Source organism: Typha latifolia, chromosome 12, assembly GCF_019914945.1.
Source record: "Typha latifolia isolate L0001 chromosome 12, TyphaL0001v2, whole genome shotgun sequence".
Lineage (NCBI taxonomy): Eukaryota > Viridiplantae > Streptophyta > Magnoliopsida > Poales > Typhaceae > Typha > Typha latifolia.
Window position 1 is genome coordinate 8616240 of NC_133097.1, and position 27049 is coordinate 8643288.

The window sequence follows — 27049 nt, forward strand, 5'->3', positions numbered from 1 at the left end:
ACCACTTAGATCTTGCTTGCCATTCTTCCTTCTTGTAGGCCCTCTGGATTAGAAATCTTGCACTGGAGTTACCAACAATACCTTTGTACCTTAAAGACAACACAATGTAGAGACAAATGCATTAAACAAAAATAAAGATAATGACACCCTAAAGAGATCTTCTTTACTCGAGTTGTTGTGCTCCAAGAATGCCTAGTGGATCAGAAGGAGTCTATTATATCTATTTTCCCTACATCCTCCTGCATTAATTCTTTGAAGGTCTCCATCCACATGATAATCAGACAATAATTTAGCTAGGAAAGTAAATTACAACATAATCTCAATCAGAGTAGTTCAAATAAAAGGTCAAATATGAGACATAAATAAACATAAATATTTAATGCAATTAGTGCCTTTCATCACCCATAAAATCTGCCAACATGCCCTAAACAAGCTACTCAACCTTGCCCCCACTGAGTCACTAAGGGCATGGATTGCTTTGGCCATTTGGAGTAGAAGAATAAGCCTACAAATAGCAAGTCCATTGTAACATTATGTGTAGTCGCCCTCTTCTTTATGGGCGACCATAACATAATACCAACAATTAAGATCTATACAAGTTGCAGTGGTGTATCCAAAGAAAATAAGTTTTAATCCATGGGGCATGGGGGACCATTCACAGTACACCAGAGTGCAGTGGCTAAACTAAGATGGTTTCCCACTTTCTTACAAAGTATATGAGCTGGCTTGTAAACAAATGCAAGTGTGGTTTCAAAGAAGAGTACAATAAAGATGTTTCCATTTCCAAGGTTTATCTTCTAGTGTGAGTAGAAGCTTAGGAGCATTCAAATAAATTGAGAGATTCAAACAGCATATTGTTGAATTTGATCTATATCTACCATCAAAAAGCGGCCTACCAACTTTGTAGCTCAACATGAAGAAGGTGGCAGATGTGAACAGAGAAAAAAAGGGACAGTTGGGGACCTAGAGAGAGTAGTTTTGGATCACTTGTGAATTGTTATACTTGGGTAAAACAAAATAGAGAACAATACATTGAAGCTGACCCCTATGACCTTATCATACATCTGCCAAGCCATTGGAAAAGTCTAGTAGCTTTCACAGTAGTAGGATTATATATGTTATGGACTCCACAAAGATTCCCAATGACCCTCCTGGTCTCATTTTCTTGTTTTTTTCTTCTTTCTTGGTTACCTAGTTAACATCTACCTAACAATGCACTGAAGTTGCAGCTTTATGATGAATAGAATATGGACCAGCTTCAACAACTAAGGTTCTAGAGATATAGAAGCCACTGTGTCATTAATCAAGTTGGCTAAGCCACTGCAGACGATTAAGCTCAGTTCGGTTGACAAAAAAAGGTTGGGTGGAAACTTCAGATTAAAAAGAATTATGCATTTTAAACATCATTATCAGTTGACCCAGATTACAGATAAATACGATATATCGAACTTTCAATTTTAAAAAAAAAGAGTAACTCTAGAAAAATCGATAAAAGAAGTGTCAAGCTCTTCAATTTGAAAAGCATTCCAGCTGAAATAACTAAAAGGACATGAAGACAGAAAAGAAGTATGTAGAAAATATTTTCTGCCCAACAGCATCCATTAAAAGAATAACTACATTAAAAAGCATTATTATAAAAACTTCAGACTTGTGAGAGAAATTAGCCAGATTTCTTGGGATACTAGAAAAAAGAAAAGCTAGGTGAAAAGTTAAAAATTGGCCCATTTAACTTTTCCATAAATTTGTGCATATGTTCCACCCACAGAAGTCAATGGAGGTGGGAAGCTTACCCTTAATAATTGACAGGGAGTCTACGCAATAGCCACTAACAGAAGTCTGCTACATAGTGCTTGCTGATTCAACCAGCAGCCATAACAGCTCAACAGTCAACACCATGCCTTCATAAAACTCGCATGCATGGTACCATCAAACAGAGAAGTAGCAATCACTTGAAGATGAGCCAAGAGAAGAAACACGTACAAAAGATGGTAAATTTGCATATCTCTGCAATCCATGAATGTCTGCGATTAGTGGAAACTGTGTCACAAGATAGATAAGTGCATCACCCACTTCTGACAACCTATCAACACTAAGGTGTCAACAGCAATTACATGATCAAAGTGCGCTCTGCACATTGGAAATAAGGACCAGAACACTAGCATGTTGTACCTTGTGAGACAAAACTAACGAGAAACATAATGTTTGAAAATTGTTCTTTTCCAACGTATCAATGAAGACATGGGCGCCAGAATGTTGCAAGAAGGCTCACAGAAGCTGTTGATCAAAACGAAAATGTCAGTTTTCGGATCAGTCTCCACTTCTAATAGAGTCAATGCATCATATAGTTAAAAAAAGGAAGATCATGGCTTCAGGAAAATTATCGTAATCTAACTATTTGTCCATGATAGCTTACAGTCAACCTCAATCTAGTGTGCACGATCATCTCACGGATCTCAATTCTATGACATGCCCTGCTGCCTGACTAGCAGAGTGGAAAATCTGTGGGCTGCACATTATTACCGCTGTAAAGCGAGTTTTGGCTGCACATTATTACCATAAGTGAGCCTATTTTTAATCATTATATAAGCTGAGCTCATTAAGCCTTAAATGAGCCTACTTTTAAGCCATAAATGAGCCGAGCCTATTTTCAAGCCATAGATAAGTTGAGCCTATTTTCAAGTCATAAATAACCCAACCCTATTTTCAAGCCTTAAACAAGATAGCTTCAGCTTTGGCTCAATAAAATAGTTATACATAGTATATTATATATATTATTTTTATGCTTATCAAGCTGAACTTGAGCATGTTGGCTTCAACTTAAGCTTGGTTCAAATTTAATTTTAAACCTTATTTGTTATTTAAGTTTGGCTTGGCTCAATTCGAGCCAAGCCAAGTCCGAGCTGCTCATTTATTTTGACGGCTCTACTTACTAGTCACTCCGGTAGAAATATACTAGGTTGAGGTTTCAACGGAGGCATGAATTATATGGATGTTGTTCCATTTGATGGACAAACTTGACCATGCAGCGAAACAACTAATTGTTCATAAGAAGATCAACATCCTTTAGCTTGCATACCCCTAAATACATTGTACACATTGTCAGTGGTTAAATAGGTTGATGTATAACCTAGGATGCTGAGGATGATAGATTAGGAGATGAGTTAGAAAGACAAAAAGGAGTAGGAAGAGAAGACAAGATGAGAGGAGGAAAGAGGAAATAAATAAGGAAATCTATTCAGACTTCCGTTCTATTTAACTAGTCAAGCAGATTAGCTTGACTGACAAAATATGTACCTAACCACTTGTCTGAACTATCACAAAGTAAGAACATACGTTGAGCACAACTAGATCTCTATTGAGAAATGAAAAATAAAAAAATCTCACTTGCCGACTAATTATTTAAGAAGCATTATTTCAAGCTAAACTACAGCAAACAGGAGTTGGCGCTTAAGTACCTTTTCCTTTTCCTTTCCTCCCTTCGAATTAGAACAGCAATTGTTGGATTGGTATACTCCTATTAAGCATGTGCCTAGTGCTGCAGTGACCATAGAGGGACATCATGTAGTTGAAGCATATCTAATTCCCTGGATTTAATATTTCTCACAACCATAGATTAGCAAGAACAAAAAAATAAATCATTAACAATATCTAGAAGGTTAGGTCTTGTAATTCTTCTGCTCGTGATTTTGACATTTGATCTCTCCATCTGATAGTCAAGTAATTGAAAACACACAGAATTGTTTATATCACACAAGGCTTGACTTCATGCTGCATGCTGTAAGATTATAAGGACATGACTTTGCATAATAAGTTATTGATAAACATCATCATAATTCAAAAATTCCTAGTCTCAGGTTTTAGATAATGAAAGTAATATTGCAGAACATCAAAATCAGCATTTTCCCACCTAATTATGCAGGCTCTGAATCAGTAACTTCATGAATATTGGATCCCTAATGGCAAAGATGCAAGAAACATGTAATAGCAAGATTTGCCCTGCATAATATATAAGATGGAGAACTCCATCATGAAACACCAAGATCACATCAAATACCACGAGCAGCCTACGGTCTTCTATCAGCTTCATTTTATTCTTGGCATATGATAAATAGATGAGGAAAGGAGATCCATACAGTATAACTTGCCATCATAAAGGATGCAAGTTTAGTAACTATTGAACACTTGGTTAGCTCCAGTAATGGATATCTTCCCACTCAAATAAATGCTAACAGAAGCAATAATGCAAAACCAATGATTACACTTCTGATGAAAGTATACATGATGACAGAAGATCACATCAAGAACTCAAGATTGATTAAATTGTTATCAAGAGTTCTACAATGTGGGTTACCTAAACAAGTTCAACATAAGCCATTGGTGCATTATCTCCCCGCCTTGGAAGAGTTCTGATGATTCTTGTGTAAACCCCATTTCTTTCTCCATATCTGTCTTGGACTTCTGCAAACAAGTCATGGACTATCTGCTTCTCATAAAAGAATCCCAGTGCTTGTCTCCTCTTATGCAAATATCCATCCTTTGCAAGTGTAATCATTTTGTCTACATACTTCCTCATCCACTTGCCCTTGCTCTGGTAGTTTTTATCCTACCATGTTTCAACAGCTGTGTTATAAGGCCACGTAAAAGTGCACACCGCTGATCGGGAGGTCCATTCAGTTTTGGAACACGTTATCCATGTCTCATTGCATAGAACTCGCTTCCATTATTAATGTTGCCGAACTCATTTTCAAAGCTTGAACTCACTGAAAAATTAAGAACAAGTTTTGTCATCTACTCTCATAATCTCCCACTAATTGATAAATCAACTGATAATTAATGAAAATTGAAAAGGTCCTATTCATGAATAGGAGGACAGTTAGAAAGGATGTGGTCTTCTATTCATCTAACTCTAGATTTCTTCCTTTGGTGGCAATATTACATCTTCATATAAGTTGCCATTAGAGCTTCCTGAATGTTGTTTACATCTAAAAACATGCATAGAAAGATCTGTTACTTGCAATAACGCAGGATAAACGAGAAGATACAAATTTCCGATTTGATTCACACGAAAAAGATCAAATGTCACATAGGCATCATTATATATAAACACAGAAAAGGTCTCCAACCTATTAAAAATTTAAAACATTTCACACCGCCAATAAATTGGTCCATCACGCTTGACTAATTTCTCATTCAGCTAGAAACTTTTTACAACATATAAACATAACCATTCCTATCCAATCCAATTCGAGACGCTCTTCAGCTCAGCCTAACCCTAGAAAAAAAATATCAAAATTACATAAAATGCGGCCGGAAATGGCGAGAACGAGCGCAAGAGATACCGGGATCAATTGAGAGAAGAGGAATCACGGGAGAGTGGCCGGAGAAACACCGCAATCGATTGGATCCTTTGGGACTCGATCGGAGCCGCGCCGACGAAGGAAGCGAACGACGGCTCGGGATAGAGAAACCGTCGTCGGAGACGAAGCTACTAGTGCCGCCACTGGAGATTAAAGTGGGGTAAGCGCGAAGTGGCCAGTTCGTCTCATCCGTAAGGGGATTATTTTCATTTCACACCCAACATTATATGTTTATTATAATTTACATCCTACCTTCCTTTAACTTATTCGGAAAATTTTCAAATAATACCCTCCCTTTTCATTATTCTCGATTAACTTTTGTAATTCAATTCCTGCGTTTCTTTTTCTCTAACTAGTTTAATTCCATGAAAAAGAGGAGTCCGATTATAAATTTCTCAGAAGTAGAGTACTAATTATGAAATAATATAAATATACAGTGTTATTTGAAATTTTCCTAACTATTTCAATTCGATCCCTGTATTTCTTAAATAAAATGTTAGAAATCGAGGATCAAATTAAAAATAACTAGATACTAATAAGCGTTTCCGAGTTGTTCTTTGACAAGCCCAGCCCGGCCCAGCCCATCTAATGACAGTTTGTTTCGCCCTCTCAACGAGCGAGAGAATAATCGAAAGGAGAAGACCCGCACGAGGGAGCGAATGGTGTGCACGCTCACGTCGAGAGGGCTCTTCGTCATCGGCCGAGTCCTCGCTCCAAATCCCTCCTCATTCCTCCTTACGCGGAAATCGATCTCTCCCCGGCGCCGACGCTTCTGCGACGAGATCGGAGATGGACGCCGAGTCTTACACCTTCGGACCGTACAAGATCGATCGCAGTGAGGTCTTCTACTCCACGCCGCTCTCCTTTGCCATGGTCAACATCCGACCTGTTCTTCCTGGTATATATTTTTTTTTCTGTGACAAAGTTTAGTTCTTGAGTGGATCAGTCAGTATGTGTATCTAATTGGATGGTGAAGTAATTAGGGGGATTGTGATTCATGATTAGTTTGTCATGCTAGGGTTTCTTTTGTCTGAATTGCAACGAGGATAGAGGTTTCTCAAGCTTCAAGAAGCTAATGTGATTTATTTCTATTCAAATCAATTTCGGATCCTTCCCTGTAAATCTTATCAGTTATTCTTTTGGACTAAAGAGTGATTAAAAAAAGTTTTTTTTTAAAGATTTATAAGTAGTATTCATTTCATACTCAGTGCTTGTGATGGTTTTGTTTCCTTAATTTTTTTCTAATGTACTTTGTTAATCTTTTGCAGGTCATATCCTTTTCCTGAGGGACTTGGAATCGTTCCCCCAGCTTCCACACCTTGCATTCATCTTTCTTGAGTTCAGTGTGTTTAAGGATATATGTAGGAAGATCATTGAGGCTGTGCATTAAAAAAAAGAAAGAAATCTGATTTTTATGCATTTTGTTTTCTATGACTTTATTATCCTCTTCATGATTGTCAAAATGCAGACAGCAGAGTTGCAATTGTGTGCACTGCTTCCTGCCTTGCTAGCATATCATTTCTTTTTTCATCTAAAATATTAGATCCGGCAAGAGCATTGTTTTACTAGCTTTGATTTGGTGAGGCCTAGGACGATATATAGCAAGTTAATTATCCTCATAAGTGATAAGCATAACGCACAGAAGCACACATACATTTTCTCATATACAAGTATTGTGTGGTTGGGAATGCTGGGATGCCTTTACTTAAGATTTGATTTTTTTTTAAAGCTGTTCAATGAACACATTGTTGATACTGTTATGCAACATTTGTTATACCTTGACATGATCTACATGTTCTTGTGTGCTCACGGCGTGAAGTGAAGCGCTATGTTGATCTCAGCGCTGATGAGATTAGTGATTTATGGCTGACTGCAAAGGAAGTTGGTGGCCGACTTGAGAAATACCATAATGCTTCTTCACTTACATTAAATATTCAAGTAAGCTAGAGAAGTTACTGAGCTCTTCTTTTTTTTAAAGTTACTACATACTTGTATTCATTTTGAAGTGAATTATGCTTTTCTCTACAATTTTTTTTTATGATATCAGGATGGACCTCAGGCTGGACAAACAGTTCCACATGTTCACATTCATATCATCCCTAGGAAAGAGGGAGATTTTGAAAAAAACGATGAGATTTATGATGCAGTGAGTTATGTTTTTTTTGGGTGAAATGCCAGTCTAAACACTTATGTGTTTCTGCCTGGTCTCATATTGTTATTTTTGTGACAGCTGGATGGTAAGGAGAAAGAACTGAAGGAGAAGCTTGACCTTGACATAGAAAGGACAGATAGAACTATAGAAGAAAGGGCTCATGAGGCTGATGAGTATCGTGCTCTTTTCTCATAGGAATTGCATCTGTCATGTAAGATGCGATATATCTTCTTTCCTCTTTCTTCAAAAGAATTTTAAAATGGCTTCTTATTTAGCATTATATGCTAATCTCAGGTCTCGTCTTGACTCTTGCAGACATTCGGGTTAGCAGCCTCCCTATGCATCGTAGTAAATTATAAGCTTATTAACCTGGATTTCCAGGTCAAGAGAATTTCGAGATATCTTTGTAAAGGAAGATACGAGGACGCTGATCATAAGACTGCTCTATATTTGTCTTGATGTTTGAGTTCAATTGCAGTGTCAAAACAATTAGCAGCTGTTATATGTCAAGTTTGTCTGATGATTATTTCTAATTTAAGTTGTACTTGTGAACTGAATTGCATCACTTGATAATATCCACTTTCTCCATTTACTTGGGAAGTATGTTATACATGCTGAGTCACCTAAGATTATACATTGTTGCTTTCTCCTTGCAATATATTTGTTTGTAAAAGCTAATCAAGAAATGCGCTTGAGTTAGCATTGTTGTGACCATGGATGAAAATACAATCATCTGCAACATTTTCCCCGATGCTATTTCAATGTTTTACAACAGGCAGTATCATCTTATGCTGTGTGCCTATGTCCAAGATTGACATAGCTATACTAGTCAGATGAATTTTTATTTCGAGTCGAATCTTTAGCCTCTTAACTCTTGTTATGATAATGTCATTCTACCTAGTTTATGATCAGGAACTTGCAAAGAGGATGTGAAAGCAGTAGGAGAGAATTGTTTCTCTTTTTTCTGCTATATACTATTTTCTCTGTATACAGTGGGGTTAGTAGTTTCGAAACATAAAGGACTTGAAAGGCATAAGTCAATTCTACGTCTATGGGTTCTGTGTCATCCCTCAGAATGGAAATATATGACCTAATTCTTGTGAAATATAAGTAAAATAAGAGGAATCATCAATTCGTAAATTTCAAAAATGCATGTGTATAATGCAAAAGGACCCCTGGAAGAAGAACCCATAAGTTCATTTTCTCCTTTCCACTTGTTCTCTGAACCAAAGTTTTATTTATGAAACATCTTCCAATCTATACACATTACAATTTTCTCACATAATTAATTATCTTCCCTTGTCACCTAAAGCTCACCACTAAATAGGATTACTACTCTTTCTCTCGTTAAGAACAGATGACAGGAGTAAAAGACCTTCTACAAATCCTATCCATGATAACAACAAAAGCCATTACGAGCTTGCAGTCGACCCCCGGCTCAACCACCAGGCTGAAAACGTCTTCGCCGAGCATGACGGCGGCGCCGCCACCGCCGGCCTTCTTTGGGCAGATCTTTGCGACTTCCTCGCCTTTGCTGCCTCGGATTTTACAGCATCTTCTTCTGAAACAACCTTCCATTTGGAAGCTGGGCTTCGTGGATTTGCTATCTGCAGTATTACTCCCCATGAATACCTCTGCTTCATCACTGCTTTGGAGAATAGAGCATCGCCTCATGGAGAAGACTCGCAATTTAGACCTCTTATTCGAGCTATCTTCGCATTCATATACATTCCATCGTGCATGCATGCTAAGAAACTGCAAGGATCGACGTGAAGTTTCATGAGTGCCAAAATTTTTCTGGATTTTATAATTTACGGACTGCATTTAGTTCTTATTATCGCCAACACATGATCACGTAGTTATTTAAATATAAGTTATTGATAAATTAGGCCCATTAATTGAAAGACATAACCAGATCGATTTGAGAAACCCAAAGAGTTGACTTAAAAAAAAAAAAAACTACCTGAGGCCTTAGAGATAGGAGTGCCCTTCCATCGCCATCCATGAGCACGATCTCTCCTTCAAAACTCTTAAGCCTCCTCGAATAGTTATCCACCCGAAAGGATAACTTCCCCTCGCTATCGTAAACCGAGAACCCATCCGTCCCCTGGAAAGCCATGCTCGACTTCTTCCACACCGTCCACGACGACGGCCGCCGATCTCTCGCCACACCGATCTCCGCCGCCACATGATCAACCTTGCCCTGCGTTGGATGAACTCTACTCATCTTTGCTACAAAAAGATTGAGCTAGCTAAGAGAAAGAGAGAGAACAAAAACTTATATAAGGTTATGGAGGAAATAAAACTAAGGTGGGATACATATATACTAAGGTTTTCGTACGTTCTCTTTTAGGATTAACATGGATTTGTGAATGGAAGTTACGTAGGATTTGAACTTTATGATCCCATCTCCAAGCCGAAGCATATAATATTAATAGTAGAGATACAAAAATAATAGGATAAATTAAAGGTTACATAAATAAATAAATAAATATATATATATATATGTCACTAGATGAACGTTGTAGTACTCGAATGAGAAAAAAGATGGCATGTTTCCCATGATCTAATATATGATGCATGGCTAAGATTAGTCATCATGGACTCGTGTGCATGGTGCTTCAAAAGAATAAGACTCATTCGAAGTTAGCATTGGAAGCAGAGAGAATAAAGATTCGCAATGTTATTCTCTCTTTCCACGTAGGTTCCCATGTGTTGGATTAATGCTCTCCACATCATGCATTGCTTTTCCATGTTTTTGGTGGCATGCATGTGTTTGGATACGTGGGAAGTGAAAAAATTGTCTGCAGCCCTGGATGCAGGAATTTTCTGCAACAGAACACTTGGCAACCCTACTGCTGTCAAATCAACGAGAGGAAAACAAAACCCTCTAAAATTTACAACCCTAAATTGAAAGAGAATGCAAACAAACTCTATTATTTAAGCTGGTATGTTCAAAGTTAGTAGATGCATGCAATTGATACATTGACGTATATAAGCTTGCACTGAATCCCAATTTGACCGGCGCTCGACAAAACTTATTATTATATTTTGTTAGTGTGATGGATTACTTTGTCAATAGATGTCAGCAGTTATCCAGTTTTTCTTTTATTTTCTTTTTTTTTCCAGTCAGAAACCTGGGGCTTATGAAACAGATAAAAATAGAACTAATGGCTTAAAGTTTAATGCATTCTTCCTTTAGGGTCTTAATAAAATACTTGTCGGTCGATTACTAGCGCTATGGGAGTCAGATAAGGTGTTCTGAGAACGCGGATAAAAGGTCGGATAAGTTCCCTCACATGCAAAGTTTGTAAATTTTATGAGGATTTCTTTTTCTTTTTTTTCTTTTTTTTTTTTTGCCTTCTCGTCCAATGAAGGAAGATTTGAATTTGAATTTGAATTCTGTAACTGTTGTTTGGTAGCTCTTTTTATAATAAGTGCTAAAGCTATTGGACAAAGTTAGTAAGTATATATTCATGGGATCTTGTTTGACTTATCTATTTGTTGCCATTGGAAGAATTCACAATGCACATTAATCTATCATGAAGTGGATGGAGATTTAGAGTAAGAACAGGGAGTAAGACAAATGCAAGAGATCTCTTTGACATTCCCAAAGACATTACAATGTAGCATTCATCATCTAATTCGATGCCTAGCCAGCCATCTGAAATTGACTCCCTTTTGACAAAATAAAGTAAAATAAAAGGTATAAAATAAATAAAGAAGCAATACTACTACTACAGTAGCCAATGTAGGGCATGAGATTTTCTATTAAATCTATAGCCTTGAATTATATACTCTTCCAAAGATAAATGACACGAATTCAGAGCAACTGAATCCAGCCCGGGTCACGAAGGCTCTAAAAAGGTCCCAAATTCTTTCTTAACACAATTAGTTAACTAATCCATAGATTTGTTAGCTTCTCGATAAATATGTATACTAATATATCGATGCTTATTTAATTATTTATTTATGTCAAAAAAGAATTTTAAAAATTAAAGAGGAGGAGAGATAGAAGATATATATTAAAATTGGAGAAAGATTTGGATGATGCGACGCTAGTGTGGGCTATTGGTGGGGGAGAATGTTGGAAGAGTTAGGGATGAGTTCACGAGGAACAATGCATCTGCCTACTTAGATCTCCAAAAGAAAAGAAAGGTGGCAAAAAGTTTGAGATTAAAGACAAGATTAGGTTAAAGACAATCACTTTTTAAGCTGTTGAGTTGGTCAATTCCTCTAATCCGAATGTTCATAAATGGTGTAAGTTTCCATATAACGTAAACGCGATGCATGACGTACGTGATGAAGTAGATGGAAGAAGTTTGCTGATCAATTAAAGTTAAAAGACTCAAAAGCACTTTTAATTAAGATAATAATTTGTAGGGTTGATTACGTACGTATAGTGTATAGATCCTTAAAGTATTGCACATTTTTATATTATCTCTTTTTCTTTACACTTTTTTTTTATTTCTTAACTATCTAATATCTCTGTCTTTCTAATAATATTGACGATAAATATTAAATTACCAGAGAATGGAATGAGAGGATTAAAAGGAGTGAAATAGCTTTAGATGATGATTAAAAATATAGAAAAATTTATATATAACACTCAGTTTTATAATATAATTATGGTTTACACCTTATATTTTCACTATTTACAAATCGAGCTCTATAATATATTAAATATAAGTAAAAAAATATTCTGAGTTAGATTTAAACTAACACTGTAAAAATATTATGTTAAATAAAAATATTTTTTCTAAAATAACTAAAATACTTTTATTTTTAAAATAACTAAAATGCTCTTAGTATAACTTGGTTGAAAGTATTTTTTGTAATTTCCTTTTAGTATAGTTAATTTAATTAAGAGATTTAGTTAAGTTTAACTAGATAGAATATCTTCTACACATATTTATTAAATTATAAAACTTAATTTGTAAATAATAAAAATATAGAGGGTAAGCGTTATACGCTAAACAATCGTCTTCATGGTTAATGGCAAATGTGTATCCATGCAAGAGAATTGCAATCTCACATAAGAGTTTAAAGAAGTTTCATACACACACAATCCATCCAAAGAATACTTCCATCCTTTGAAAACTATGACCATCAAGCTTTTAGTTTGATCAAAACTAAACACAAAATTTTGAAAGCAATTGCAGTACCACTGTCATGGTTTAAAGAAGGAAAGAGCAGAAGAACCTGGTGCTCCAGAGTAGAATCTTAGTTCAACTTGCTTTCATTACTTAGCAATAAACCCAGCCCATTTGGCAAGGGTTGCCGCAGTTACAGATACATAAAGATGGGAGGCAAGAAAATAAAACAAGTCAGAAATCAAATACCACACAGATCAAAATTTACATCGAAAGTTGGGTGAAGGAACAAAAACCCACAGGAGCTGAAAGACATGTACATGGAAGAAGCACAATAATAGGGTTGTCAATATACAAATGAACCTATTCCCAGATAGTAGAGGAGAAGATTCACCTCACTCTGCATGCTGGAACAGCTGTGGAACATCTCGGACCTGGAGTTGGTCTAGAGTTGACGGTGCCCCCTGTGAGTCTGTGGCGCATCCGATTACCGGGAAGTACATTGCTAGGTAGGGACTGGACTGTGCTCTCCCTTGCATTGCTTCCCTGCAATGGCCCAAGGGTCTCCACAATGTCAGTCATAAGGGGCCTCGCTTTCGGGTTATGGCTCAAGCAGTAGTACGCCAGGCTGCAAGCCTTTTGAGCAGCTCTAACTGAGTACTGATCCGCCAACCTGGGGTCGATGACAGACAGAAGCTTTTTCTTGTCATTGAGCTTCGGGCGAGCCCAATCAACCAAGCTCTGCTCCTTGCTGGGGCGCGTTTTGTCCACGGAGCGCCGACCTGTCAGGAGTTCGAGGAGGACGACTCCAAAGCTATAGACATCACTTCTTGCTGTCAAGTGACCTGTTCATGAATGTGGTATGCGGTTCAAATAACAATAATACATGGACGAAAATGAAATGTTAACGCATGGCAATTTAGAACACATGGAGGTAAAAGAAAAGGAAGAAATGAAGTAAGAAGTCTTAATTAGAAAGACCACACAACATACCAGGATGGCTATCCAAAAGACAACACCAATACATTTTGACCACATTTTCTTACATCCTTCAGTTTACCCAAGAAGAAACTTTTAGGAATTCGAAGGATTTGTCATTTTGTCATTTAGAACACATGCTCACAATAGGTAAGCATATCCTAGTGGTAGAGAACCAAAAGTAAGACCATAATACTAAACAAAGCAACTTTACAATGTTAAGAATCAGTACCAGTCATTACATATTCCGGGGCAGCATATCCGAAGGTGCCCATCACCCGTGTTGATACATGGGTCTCATCACCTTGTGGCCCGGCTTTTGCAAGGCCAAAGTCAGACAGTTTAGCAGCATAATCCTATGTTTGAGTGGAAGAGAATCAGCACACCGTATCGAATATTTTGCAGATTCAACAATAAGCATGTGAAGAATGGAGAAGAATGAACTAAACATTAACACAAGATTGTTACTTAACAGAGTCCAACAAAATATTTGAGGTCTTAAAATCTCGGTAGATAACTGGCCTTTCTGCATTGTGAAGAAAAGCTAACCCTTTGGCAGCACCCAATGCTATTGACATTCTAGTTGTCCAAGATAATGGTGCGGCCGTCTCTGAGAACATAAATGAAGAAAGTGATGTTTGGCAAATCTTTTCCCTATAACATGATAAAAGAACAGAAGGCAGAATATACTGTTTATAAACCATGAAGTATAAAGTTTATCATGCATAACATAATACTGAAGGACTAAAAATAGAGAATAATAGCAAAAGCATGAAAGGCCACATCATCCATAAAGTTTGAACAATTTATAAGATGACGGAAACAAAATAATGAGTTCTATTGTATATCTGGTAGGACAGAGAAAGCCGATAGAGAGAACTCGGAGAAGAAGAGAAGTTGATTTTGTATGATTTCTGGCACATTCCTGAATTAGTAGATGACTTTTAGAAATTTATTAAATAGAGACAGCAATATACAACAATCTTCTATCTCAAATAATTTCTCCTCGTCAGAGCTTCGTTTGTTACCCATCTTAGTTAAAGATGCAGACCCATTTATTTCATCTAGTATGCAATGAAATACCTTTATTTTTCTTAGAGGATACTTTCTATCCTTATTTTCCAGTAATCTTCAGCAACCAACCTAATTTAGAAATGACTTGAAACAATATCAAGAAAATAATTACAAGTGAAGTTCAACAGATAAGAGAAAAGGCAAAATATTGCAGAATGCTTACTTACTCAGAAGTCAGAACTACATCAGGTAGAATGACAAAGCAGAAAACCAGTCCAAAAGGAGTACATATCTTCTCATATAGCAGATAAAATATCAAAATAATCTGTATAGACTGCTAATAAGTGGAGATAAATTCAGAATGACATGTCTAACTACTGTAGACAACAGTAAGGAGGAAACATCTCTCGGCAGAACTTTTGTCTTGAAACAAGGTGTTGAAATACCTCTCGCATACATTTGCTTCCATCACATATGAATCAGAAGGTATTGAAACAGAACGGACAATGAAAAATGCATAGCACTTGGTGTAAAAAGCTATCAAGAAATGCATACCAAAGACGTGGATGGAGTCTTACTTCGAAATAAGTGATTCTCAAGACTGCCTCGGAACATGAACTCATAAACAAGCAGGCGATGATCATCCTCACAGCAGTACCCGATCAACTTTACTAGATTAGGATGTCTTAGCTGTCCTAAAAAGTTAACCTCCGTCTGGTAAAACAAGAAAGATGATCTCAAGGAGCCAAACCTCGATTAAGTACTTTTGGTGGCAAGTACTTTGTAAAACTAATTAGACAAGTTTCCAGAAAAGATGCATTTCCCATTTTGACCCAAGAAAATATTTAGAGGAAGATATACTGCTTTACAGATCTGCCATTTACGGTGCATGTGGCAGTAAGCCAAGCTAGCTAATTGATGGTGCTGTGCTGAGGATCTAATCTGACTGTGAACAAGAAATAGCCATGAAATAAACACTTACGAGCCATTCTCTGTGTCCCTGATGACCATCCTTGTTGAGGACCTTGACAGCGACAGGGAGTGATTTGAGGCCAACTCTCACATTCTCATCTATGTATCCCTTGTAGACAGTACCAAACCCACCTTCACCTAGAACATAATCTGCACGGAAGCTCTTTGTGATAGTCTCCAGCTCGAATAATGTGAATGCAATGACATTAGTGTATATTACAGTATTTCTTGAATCTTCAAAATTTCTAGGGGTCGAGGGATCACTAATGTCCAAGAAGGAGCGTGTATGTTTCTTCTCTGGGAGTTGGAACATTTGCAGATGCTGAACTGCAAGTAAGGAAATAACAAAGACGAACTAATCAGCTTGAACAACTGGACACTTTCATAGTAGCAAAACTTTGGGAAACCTACTATAGTCACGCTATATTAGTATATTACAAATGCCAAAATGGGCATAAAATTTAGCAGTGATCAATTTTGACTACAGCAAGCTATGGCGAATTGCATAAAACTTGTTAATAATCCCCAATTAGCTAAACATATTATGTTCAATATGCTAAAAAATTAAGCATGTGTTTAAGAAAAACATAATAATTGGAATTCAACCACACTCAAAATGACCGGTGATTGACAAAATTCACCTGTCAAATAGTTGCACAATATTTACAAAATAAAACACAGTCTTCACATTGTCTTCATGAAATCCAAACTCCGGTAGTAAAGTGCCATCAATAGAGAAGAAAAATGCAAACCTAGCCCAAGAAGGAAAAGAGATACAGGAGATTCAGAATTGACCCCTTTTTAAATATTTTGAGAAATATAATGGCCCTTGCATGGTAACCACAAACAAAGATCAAATACCAGTAAAGAAAACCAGATTGCAACATCAAGAAAATCAAACAGAATGGTGCCTAAAAATCGAATCTTGAACAAAACCCACTTGAGAGAATTAAGTTCTATAGCAAAACCAACAGCCAAATAGGTAAAGCAACATGGCCAACAAGTATACATCCTAAAAAAGAAGAGACTTGGGGGAGAAGATGAGCGCATGCCGCAGCAATGCTCCACAACGAACCTTGGGCTTGAGCAGCGACGACGGCATTCTCTTCTCTGGTTCCACAGTTGCCCATCCTTCACACCCTCTTCTCATAACTCCCCACCTCGTCCCCTAGCTTGATACGCCTCACAAGGCCCCACCTTGGAAGCAAACAAGAAGACCCAAGTATAAATTAGAGACAGCGAGATAGAGGAGAGGATAATCGGGGAGAGAGAGAGAGAGAAGAGAAGAGATTTTACTAGGTTGGTATACCAACTTCTTCCTTTCTTTTACTTTTCTTTCTCCAGTCTCCTTTCTCAGCGCGACCACCAAAACAAGGCCACCACCTCCACCTCTCACGCTGCGCTCGCTTTAATTAAGAAGGAATTTCTCTGTGCGCGAGAGTTATGTGTGTGTGTGTGTGAGAGAGAGAGAGAGAGAGAGAGAGAGAGAGTTGGGATAAAATAAAAAAAAGCATGTGAACTCATTTACCATGCTACTCTCCTCATTAATATCTGGATATAAAATTTTATATAGTTTTGGACATTGGTACGAATGAATTAGGGCTCGGCATTGAGCCAACTGAGCTGAACCACTTGTCGGCTGGAAATTGGATTTTAAAAGGTTGGAATCAGCTTTTAGATTTTTATTTTTTTTTGGGTCCGGTTTCTTTAAAATAAAAACATAAAATTACAAATTGCCCCATGTAATCTTTCATAAAATTAAATTACTCCAAAACTTTTTTTTGTATCATGTATCACTTGGAACCATTATAAAACCGTTAACTTTTCTATTCAAACTTAATAAAAAAAATACTAAATTATCATAATACCTCCTATGATATTAATAATCTAAAAAGTTTTTCATTTTTTATGAGTACTTTTTGTTTCGATACAAAGTAGGTTGATGCAATAGATTTTAAGATTAAATTAGTATGTTATATAAAATATAATTTTGATAAATAATTCTATATTATAGAATAAATTATTATAATATTTAACTGTTATTTTAAAATAAAAAATTATATTATAGTATAAGCAAAAGTGTGTATATATATATTTATAGAGTGAATAACAACCTTGAGAGTCAAGTTTACGGAAGCAGTGTTGAAAACTATGTGAGTAGATAAATATCAGTGGACAAACAGTGATTTCTAAAATCTAATAAAGTTTAGTATCATCAATGTCCGCCCCTTGGTTTTTTGGAGGTTGGATGGAAGTTTTGTACTAAATATCCCTTTTTTTGTCCTTTTGATGCCAGGAAAAGAATCCCTTTTTATTGTCCTCAGTGAAATCATCCTGTCTGTGGAATTGTGTGGAATTGTTCAGAAGAAGAGGTGGATCAAATTCAAAGAGAGGCAGAGGGGGTGTGGGAGGGGAAGCACTAAAACTCTAAAAGGAAGGACGATATCCGCAGTGTCATTTATTATACCATTACCACCCAATAACAGCTTCAGCATTTAAAGTTACGGCTCCATAATTACATCTATTAGTATGACTCGTAATCACATTTCTATCTCTGTATATTATTAATATATCAATAATGTATTCAGTTTAAATCTCGTACAGGTCCGAACCAATCAACAACCCTCATGATGTCCACTGTAACACCCACCCTTCGCTACGCTCAGAGGTGACAAAAGTAATGGAAAGAATCGTCTCCCAAATCTATATTATCTCTACTTCCTATTCCATCACATGCATCTGTCATCACACTGTGAAATTTTTTTGTATCACCTATTATTATTATTATTATTATTATTATTATTATTATTATTATTATTATTATTATTATTATTATTATTATTATTATTATTATTATTATTATTATTATTATTATTATTATTATTATTATTATTATTATTATTATTATTATTATTATTATTATTATTATTATTATTATTATTATTATTATTATTATTATTATTATTATTATTATTATTATTATTATTATTATTATTATTATTATTATTATTATTATTATTATTATTATTATTATTATTATTATTATTATTATTATTATTATTATTATTATTATTATTATTATTATTATTATTATTATTATTATTATTATTATTATTATTATTATTATTATTATTATTATTATTATTATTATTATTATTATTATTATTATTATTATTATTATTATTATTATTATTATTATTATTATTATTATTATTATTATTATTATTATTATTATTATTATTATTATTATTATTATTATTATTATTATTATTATTATTATTATTATTATTATTATTATTATTATTATTATTATTATTATTATTATTATTATTATTATTATTATTATTATTATTATTATTATTATTATTATTATTATTATTATTATTATTATTATTATTATTATTATTATTATTATTATTATTATTATTATTATTATTATTATTATTATTATTATTATTATTATTATTATTATTATTATTATTATTATTATTATTATTATTATTATTATTATTATTATTATTATTATTATTATTATTATTATTATTATTATTATTATTATTATTCACATCCTAAATTTTTTTTTTAAATAAATAAATTTACCCTTCATTTTAGAGGGATTAAGATATTTTGCGCCAGATGTTTTCAAAGGGTATTTTAGACTTTTTGTATCTATAGTTAAGTTAACTAATATAAACAATTACATTTGATTAAGAAAACTAAATCCGTAATGCAGTGATTAAATATCAAGGCAAAATATTTTCATCAATTTCTCCAAAATAAAATTATACTATTATCTCGTCGTCCACTTACTGTAAATAGATACTCACGTTAAATGTCAGCGCATCTTTATGTACATGTATTTGATGACACAATCAAAAGGAACGGGGGAGATCAAATTTGGTAGACCATAGGGTGTCTCCCAAGGAGCGGATAGTGTGCATGTGCATGTAAGGGGACTATCTGCATGGCATTGGTCCTCATCGGCCCGGACAATCTGCATGGCATTGGTCCTCATCGGCCCGGACAGCTACTGAGCTGAGCTATAAAAGAAGATAGAGGAGAGAGGAGAGGAGAGGGGAGGGGAGGGCGAAGAGAAGGGGAGGGGGGACAACATCTTGGCACAAAATCTTTGCTCGTGGATGCACGTGGTGGAGAAAAGATGGACGATGCTTTCAACAACCACCCGTAAGGCCTCTCAGAGGAGGACACAGGTGAAAGGAAGATCTCTCCAATAAATATCCAATTCAATGTTTGGGTAAGCTCATACCTAATTACCCCCTCTTTACATTATTAAGACGATGACAGTGAATCTACAACATCTTGGACACACACACACTAGATCAAGCTCGAATGACGGTATTTGAAAAGCTACTAATTAGCTATGTTACCTAACATTTGTCGGGTTACTTAAATTCATAATCTTTATGGTAAAGTAAGTTGAGAGGACCCGGTTATTGTTGAGATACAATGGTGGACTATAAAACGATAAACTATGAATCTTGGTATTAACCTTATACGCACACGCTGACTCAACCTACGCCCCAACAGAGATAACTCGAAAACACAAAAGAAAAGGGAGAAATGACTCTACTTTATTGAACAGAATAATTGCTCCTAACATGCCAAAATTCTCTATTTAAAAGGAATTAAGGCTATCCTACGCTACTACTTAAAAAAAGAAGAAAAAAGCATAGGCATATAATTAAATAAAGTCCAACAACTTTGGGTTAAATGGCACCTAAATTATTAATATTGTGGAGCTTCACCCATTACTTGATTACTAAGTTCCAATAGTAAAGAAAATAAATGATCCATGCATTGAGAAACTGCTAAAAGGACACATTAACATATTAGTAAAATGGAAACAAAGAGAAGAAGGTAATGGGAAAACATACAACCCGAGTGGCAGATATAATTCTAGCAAATGATGGGTCACACTCGCGCACACAGCAAGGCATCATCAGATGTGACCATTTACCATCCCTACAGGTCTCAAAATTCCACATCATTGGATTCTAACATCTCACCAACTTTCCTATGTAGCTCCAATTTCAATCCGAGGATCAGTAGATAGTTGACTTCCTTTTAGCCAGATGCATGAACGCATAGCATACCTCGACGCTGTATCAGGTGGCTCAACTGTCCCCCAGCCCCCCTAATATGAGAAAGAACGAAAGTTAAAGAGTTGGTTTGAAAAAACTAAGAAAGCCTCCAGCATGTTTCCATTGCTTCACCTGCACTGCACTTCGACTCCACAGCTTACGGATAACCGCCACATAACTGTCACTTTGGAGTTGCAATTTGTGATGCATATCAGTGGATTTGAGATAATGAAAAAAGGAAATAAGGACGAGAAAATGATTATTATGTCAGAAATAAATCATGCCTGCCATGTTATTCTTCTGTTCAAATTCCATCTGAGGGAACAAAGTGCAAAATTGAGAACAAAATTGATACAAACACCCAACAACCAAAAAATAATACAATAAAAAGGTATTCTCCAGATTTAAACTTGCAAACAATTCAGATAGTAACAGCAGGATACGGCTGCAATTGTACCAGGAAAATTTACTGGAGGAGAAAATGAACTCCAGACATTCCGAGACCAAGTACCATCTGTGCTATCTTTAACTTGCTACCTGAAGTCTGAAGAGGGAATCATGGATACTCCCGATCAGATCCACACTGTAAGAAGTTTGAAAAATGAAACAAAAAAGTGCTCTTGTTAATGTCAGAATTGTCGGGTTTCCACCATGAAACTTTGCTACAGAAGCCCTGATAGTAGGTCAGTCAGTCTGCAGATACATAGCTTTTATTCTCGTAGTACTTCCTCTCACTCGCTTCCTTCTTCTCATTCCGTTTCTGCGGGAAACACAATTTAAATCAATCAATTGCCTATAAACTTCAAAGTAAGACAACAAAAGTCAGCATAAGGCCTGCAATAAACTTAAGTAATTATTACATCTTACAGTCAAAGTAGCTATCTAGGAACTACGGAGGTGCAAAATTTGATTCTCAACCATCTTACCGCAATTTTTTCATTATTAATCATCTATTGTTGAATAGTGAGATGACATGCGAGGAGATAACGCCCCATATAATGAAAAGATGAATCTTTTTTTTTCAAACAGTCAGAGACTCGGGGGATACTCATCTTCTACATGGCTGACTATTTCAAAGCTCAAGTATCATTTTAGCTTATGGTGATAGAATATTGATGATGACCTTAGTAACAGAAACACTGATGGATGTTGCACTGGTAATGATGATAATGGTCTAGACTCCAGAGTAAACAACATCACTGAGCATTCAAAAATTACAATATCATGCCCAAGTTAAAGAATGAAAGTATGAGAAATGTTATTAGCTTGGCAACATCAATTGAAATTACAGGGAAAATACCTGATATGCCTCATGGTTTTCCACAATCCTCCTAATTATTGTGCTAGTTGTGATATCTAAAGGGCTCTTTAGTTGCTGATAGATACCCATAGCCATTGGAACAGCAAAGGGGTTCAAATCCTCCTGAAAATTTATCCGCACAAATCATTTCAGTTGCAAAACTGATTAGGTAAATGTTGTTATTGAGATTATAGCAACATACCTTCAGAAAATCCATATTTTCTGCAACTGTTCCATGAACAACCAATGAGATATTAAAAGTTGTAATCTGTAACCCACATATAAGAACCACGTAAACCTTAATTGTGAAAGGAAAAATCAATCTTATTCAATAGAAGAGCAACGAGGGTCAAATTAATTTTAGTGAATCACCAAAAGAAAAATTAAGAATGTAAAATCAACACAAAGGACTGACCATATCCTTTGAAACTTCTCGTGGAGCACCAATAATTACTTCATCTACATATCGACACGCCAACACACTCAAGCTTCTCTCATGAAGACTCATGATTGGGCGATGGGCTCCTCGAGTAGCACTACAGGTTGTATAATTACTTCATGAATTAGGAAGAGAAAAAAAATATTATATATATATATTATAATTACCTAGAAAAAATCAATTGTAGCATTCTAAGGATACTCAAGCAAAAATGTCCGAGTTCCAAAATGTTGCAGAAGATCACATTGTCAATATGAAGATGAAAGCAACAAATGATACCTTACTGTCTGATCAGTATGAATCCCCACAAGTAAAAAATCTCCAAGTTCTCGAGCTATCCGCAATATCTGTACAAATTGAAAAATATCTAATAATTAATAACAATATCCCACAAGCATTTATGAGAGGAAATCTAACTATAAATTACCCAACAGAAACCCCACCAATAGTTTATGACCTATTACATCAGGGAACTTCACGATCTACTATGGTAAACTCCTGGCTTATGATCATAACAAGATGGTCCAAAATTAAGAGCAACGTATTATGATTTGTTAATTTCATACTTGCAACAACCCTCGAGTCTGGCTGGGTTGAGTGGAGAGGGGACTGCACAAAGAAACAACTTAAGGCAAGATTGCACTGATATGAATTATGGATGTGGATGATGTGACATTAACAAAGACACCCTACAAACTTTGACAGATTTCATACAAGTTTATCTTCAACTCAGTATATCCTTAAGACCTTAACCACACATGGATGTGACCTGTAGAACATTGCACTGAAACATATATCCAATTGTACACCAAGTGGCGTTGGAAAAAATATTGTTGTATAATAGCTGACACTCTAAAATTAGAAAATGACGCCTCTTGAACTCATTTACTTACTACGGCTATCAGTCCATTACGACACATTATTTTTTGTTCAATTACCATGGGGAAATTTCCCCCTTCATTTTCCTTTTAACTTTGTTTAATGGAAATCAGTGCTAAGGGAGAGAAAGGGAAAGAGAAAACAACCTCCACATGGCCAGCATGGAACAGATCAAATGCACCATCTATGTAAACTATATAAGCATCCGGACTGGCAGCCTAAGCAAACAAAAAGAGAAAAATGAGAAGCACGACATTGCTTACCAATAAGAGATCATTATATATATATATATATATATATATATATATATATATATATATATATTCACAATTTATTTTTCTTTAAGCCAAACAAATATATCAAGCAACTGAATATTCGGGATATATACCAATGATCATACCTTCCCATTTGAGAACTGCACTATTCGCCGAGATGTTGGCAAAAAATGAGATATACGAGTTCCAGTTGCAGAGACACCATCATCAACCTTTTGGTCATGCCCATGGCTGAATTGTCTTTGTAAAGTAGAATGATTATGACTATCACCAATAGATCTCTCCCTTACACAAAGAAGCATGCGACCTATTCAAATGTTAAGACCCACCTTAAAGTAGCAAACTTTATTTTACAAACATACAAGTATCTTCTAACACCAAAATCAAGGGCCACATGCAACCGAACTGACTCAGTTGAAAAACATTCTTCATATTTATTCACCAACACTATACCTCACTCTGGGCTTACAATATTTTTATGGGCTAGAGAACTTAAATAGGTGGAGATTTTTCTATTTAATTAACAAGGTCGGCCTAGCAAGATTGGAACTCAAACCTCCTAGTCTAATACTATGATATCATCAATAACAATTTGACAAAGTGCACTTGATTATCTAAGGGGCTTCTCTTGGTTATGTGTTTACCTCCATCTAGACACCTGAATAAATATACAGATTACAATTTGAAATTTATTTGCCATCATGAGAATAGATGACGAGTAACCAAAGATTAGAAAGTGACACAAGAACTAATGCTTGCATACAATGAATTACACATATTACATTGAAATTATGTCTAAATTTATTGACAGAAATTTGACCATGATAACAAAAGAACAATCTTATCCTGCTACTTAAAACTCGCGAAAAGAAAAATACTAGTCATGAAAAGGAATGCAGAGAACAAAAATGGGATGAGATGTTAATTAGAAAGAGACAGATTGTTATTTGAAGGTCTCTTGGGAATAACTCGGAAAGTTCAACAAAACCAACCAAAGATACTACTAGAAGAAAATAGAGGCTATCAAGGATATATCTCAAAGGAACTGGAACAATTAACTTGCCTAAGAAAACAGAATTTCTTGTTCATGCCAATTCTGCAGATAAGCATCCAAAGTTTAAGACATATTGGAACCAGTATAAGCACAGATTGTTATACTAGAAGGATAAAAGTTATACGGAATCAGTACCAACAATGTCAGTGCTTGACACTCCTTCGGTTCTTTTAATCTGCTTATAACGACCAGCCTTCTTGGCAAGGGCATATGCATCAGTGCCGTCAGGGAGTAGACAAGGATCATCCCCGTGAATAATATAATCAATATCATACTCTGTGAAAAGTTTCTTCATAAACTCTTCAGTTATAGCATAAGGAGCATCTGGAATGACCTCGTCCACCCACTTGACAGCAGCTACCATGATCATCCTGCAACACAGTGTGCGGATAATTTAAAGTACACGTGGACAACATTTTTAATTTCCCTTATGCATATTGCATAATATTCAGAAAGCTTTTTCAAGTCATGCACCAATTGTAGATAACATAGAGCAACTTGAAGCAGATCTGTCACTTTTAATTGTTAATTAAGAGATGACATTTTTTTTATCATATTTTCTGAACAACATGACATCTAGAGGGTACCAGATCATCAACTTGTTGCTTGCATTTACCTCCACATTGGGCCCATTTATGAAAAAGAATGAATGCACAAAAGTGCTTAGATGAGTAACACCTAAACATGCTAGGATATTTAGAGTCCTACTTGGATTTGTAGGAGACAACGTAAAAGACTTGCAAAATATAACAGAATTATATCATAGTATCTCAATGACATGCAAAATCAAATTTTGTAAGTGCAGAGAGACACCGGCACACAGTAGGTTCTCAAACTCCAATTGAAACAAGTAACAAAGGAGAGTAACTTCCAAGGGCAAACTATAAGTACCAATTTATAGTGAAAGCCACACTCGCTGCCCACAAATTCTATCTCAACGTAAAAGACTTGCAAAATATAACAGAATTATATCATAGTATCTCAATGACATGCAAAATCAAATTTTGTAAGTGCAGAGAGACACCGGCACACAGTAGGTTCTCAAACTCCAATTGAAACAAGTAACAAAGGAGAGTAACTTCCAAGGGCAAACTATAAGTACCAATTTATAGTGAAAGCCACACTCGCTGCCCACAAATTCTATCTCATTATGTAGGTCGCCAGTTTACGGAGTCATAGAATAGATTGATCAAGATTCAAGATCAACTAACATATAATGATGACATAGACAACTAATCAATCAATAAGCTGATCAAGAACGTATGAGATACTTACAGTACAGAATGAGAAAGAGGAAGAGGATCCAAAAGAGAGTTAAGTGGATAATTCAATGTAACAGTTAAACAAAAAGGAAAACTTAATCGGATGGGTCTAAAATTTAACCCTACTAATTTAAAGCACGCAGCCCTGTTATACAAACAACTGCCAAAAATAACAAATTACATCTACAAATTTAAATAAATTTATGACATGTAAAATGGCAAAACGAAAATGACAGATATCCTGATTTTGCCAGAATTATAACAACAGGATAAAAAGAAAGCGGAAAAAGAATCAAATGATTGATTAAATTTGTACACCCCATAGCAAAATAACATTCCCAATGGGGAAGTAATATAAGAGCACGATTTTGGCGAGAAGACCAAAACTCGTCCGACACCAACCATCCAAAAGACAAGAATTCCCAAATGAAAGATCTAATGTAAAAGAATCAACCTCTCATGGAGCGGGGTCACGGGGGGGCCCTTGTTGGCCGTGATCTCGTCGTCGCTGACGACCCCGACGACAAGCTCGTCGCCGAGCGCCCGCGCCTGCCGCAGCGCATTGCAGTGCCCATAATGCATCATGTCGAAGCACCCGTCCATGTAAACCCTCACCGGCCGCCGCTTCTTCCTCCCCCGCCGCCATATCGCCGGCGGCGGCGTAATCGCAAACCCTAGATGAAAGACGATGACAGATGCGACGAGGACGAGGCCGCCGACGAAGAAAGCGAAGAAGAGATTTGAAGATCTCGTGAGCTCTTCGATTAGGGCGTTCCTGGATCCCATGGGAGGAGAGGAGAAGGGGAAGGGGAAAGACGGATTCAGATTTAGGGTTTGGGAGGAGAGGATGTTTCTTTAGCTCCCGCCATTCGAGGATTCGAGGAGTGAAAAAAGAGAGAAACGAAGGACTGACGACGGTGAGGGATTTTTTTTTTTTTCTGCAGACGGAGAGGGAAGTGGAATGAGAGAGAAACGAAGAAGAGATCATGCGAGTGAAACAACATCGGCCGTCCGATTAGTGGATCATAGGTGGAAATTCCAGGGACGGTAGGTGATTGAACTAATAAATTTCTTTCATTTGACACCCTGCGTTATGTACTAATTTCATTCTACACCTCGTCTTTCACCAATTTCACCAGTGTATATGATCAAACTTTAGCATAAGTTTACAT

The 27049-nt window shown here is 35.9% G+C and overlaps 4 protein-coding genes and 1 pseudogene across 8 annotated transcripts; 1 reads left to right on the forward strand and 4 right to left on the reverse strand.

The window, feature by feature from the left end:
* Positions 1 to 4351: 4351 nt before the first annotated feature.
* LOC140799009 (large ribosomal subunit protein bL17c-like) lies at positions 4352 to 4788 on the reverse strand (annotated as a pseudogene).
* Positions 4789 to 5967: 1179 nt separating this feature from the next.
* LOC140799460 (bifunctional bis(5'-adenosyl)-triphosphatase/adenylylsulfatase FHIT) lies at positions 5968 to 8119 on the forward strand. Of its 2 annotated transcripts, none has more exons than XM_073153811.1 (5): positions 5968 to 6257; positions 7149 to 7295; positions 7405 to 7503; positions 7588 to 7720; positions 7804 to 8013. In XM_073153811.1, exons 1-4 carry the CDS (start codon positions 6147 to 6149, stop codon positions 7702 to 7704), a joined length of 474 nt encoding a protein of 157 aa, XP_073009912.1. In that variant the 5' UTR covers positions 5968 to 6146; the 3' UTR covers positions 7705 to 7720; positions 7804 to 8013. The 2 variants fall into 2 exon arrangements, with proteins under 2 accessions (XP_073009912.1, XP_073009911.1); XM_073153810.1 differs by having other exon boundaries at positions 5970 to 6257; positions 7825 to 8119.
* A 604-nt stretch (positions 8120 to 8723) lies between these two features.
* LOC140799211 (protein LURP-one-related 5-like) lies at positions 8724 to 9752 on the reverse strand. The gene is made up of 2 exons (XM_073153394.1): positions 9473 to 9752; positions 8724 to 9264 (listed from the first exon to the last, which is right to left on the reverse strand). Exons 1-2 carry the CDS (start codon positions 9734 to 9736, stop codon positions 8857 to 8859), a joined length of 672 nt encoding a protein of 223 aa, XP_073009495.1. The 5' UTR covers positions 9737 to 9752; the 3' UTR covers positions 8724 to 8856.
* A 2980-nt stretch (positions 9753 to 12732) lies between these two features.
* Positions 12733 to 17109, reverse strand: LOC140798792 (probable serine/threonine-protein kinase PBL8). Of its 3 annotated transcripts, none has more exons than XM_073152839.1 (7): positions 16863 to 17109; positions 16642 to 16763; positions 15577 to 15893; positions 15173 to 15308; positions 14054 to 14190; positions 13813 to 13936; positions 12733 to 13447 (listed from the first exon to the last, which is right to left on the reverse strand). In XM_073152839.1, the coding sequence occupies exons 2-7, from the start codon at positions 16694 to 16696 to the stop codon at positions 12993 to 12995; spliced, it is 1224 nt and encodes a 407-aa protein (XP_073008940.1). In that variant the 5' UTR covers positions 16697 to 16763; positions 16863 to 17109; the 3' UTR covers positions 12733 to 12992. The 3 variants fall into 3 exon arrangements, with proteins under 3 accessions (XP_073008940.1, XP_073008942.1, XP_073008941.1); XM_073152841.1 differs by having other exon boundaries at positions 16880 to 17107; XM_073152840.1 differs by having other exon boundaries at positions 16876 to 17088.
* A 3818-nt stretch (positions 17110 to 20927) lies between these two features.
* LOC140798826 (ethanolamine-phosphate cytidylyltransferase-like) lies at positions 20928 to 26875 on the reverse strand. 2 transcript variants are annotated; one of them, XR_012110915.1, is made up of 9 exons: positions 26332 to 26831; positions 24751 to 24986; positions 23687 to 23868; positions 23433 to 23504; positions 22687 to 22754; positions 22384 to 22504; positions 22171 to 22196; positions 21969 to 22091; positions 20928 to 21428 (listed from the first exon to the last, which is right to left on the reverse strand). XR_012110915.1 is itself a non-coding variant. In XM_073152899.1 (9 exons), exons 1-9 carry the CDS (start codon positions 26661 to 26663, stop codon positions 21357 to 21359), a joined length of 1272 nt encoding a protein of 423 aa, XP_073009000.1. In that variant the 5' UTR covers positions 26664 to 26875; the 3' UTR covers positions 20928 to 21356. The 2 variants fall into 2 exon arrangements, 1 of the variants encoding a protein (XP_073009000.1); XM_073152899.1 differs by having other exon boundaries at positions 22171 to 22236; positions 26332 to 26875.
* Positions 26876 to 27049: the final 174 nt, after the last annotated feature.

Coding starts and splice junctions, on each gene's coding strand:
- LOC140799211 (XM_073153394.1), bottom strand. CDS start 9,736: ATGAGTAGAGTTCATCCAACGCAGGGCAAGGTTGATCATGTGGCGGCG. Junction 9,265..9,472: donor TCCTATCTCTAAGGCCTCAG/GTAGTTTTTTTT, acceptor CGATCCTTGCAG/TTTCTTAGCATGCATGCACG.
- LOC140799460 (XM_073153811.1), top strand. CDS start 6,147: ATGGACGCCGAGTCTTACACCTTCGGACCGTACAAGATCGATCGCAGT. Junction 7,296..7,404: donor CACTTACATTAAATATTCAA/GTAAGCTAGAGA, acceptor TTATGATATCAG/GATGGACCTCAGGCTGGACA. Junction 7,504..7,587: donor ACGATGAGATTTATGATGCA/GTGAGTTATGTT, acceptor TTTTTGTGACAG/CTGGATGGTAAGGAGAAAGA.
- LOC140798826 (XM_073152899.1), bottom strand. CDS start 26,663: ATGGGATCCAGGAACGCCCTAATCGAAGAGCTCACGAGATCTTCAAAT. Junction 22,092..22,170: donor AAAATATGGATTTTCTGAAG/GTATGTTGCTAT, acceptor ATAAATTTTCAG/GAGGATTTGAACCCCTTTGC. Junction 21,429..21,968: donor AAAACCATGAGGCATATCAG/GTATTTTCCCTG, acceptor TGTTTCCCGCAG/AAACGGAATGAGAAGAAGGA.
- LOC140798792 (XM_073152839.1), bottom strand. CDS start 16,696: ATGGGCAACTGTGGAACCAGAGAAGAGAATGCCGTCGTCGCTGCTCAA. Junction 15,309..15,576: donor AGGGACACAGAGAATGGCTC/GTAAGTGTTTAT, acceptor TTGTTTTACCAG/ACGGAGGTTAACTTTTTAGG. Junction 14,191..15,172: donor TGAGAATCACTTATTTCGAA/GTAAGACTCCAT, acceptor TTATGTTCTCAG/AGACGGCCGCACCATTATCT.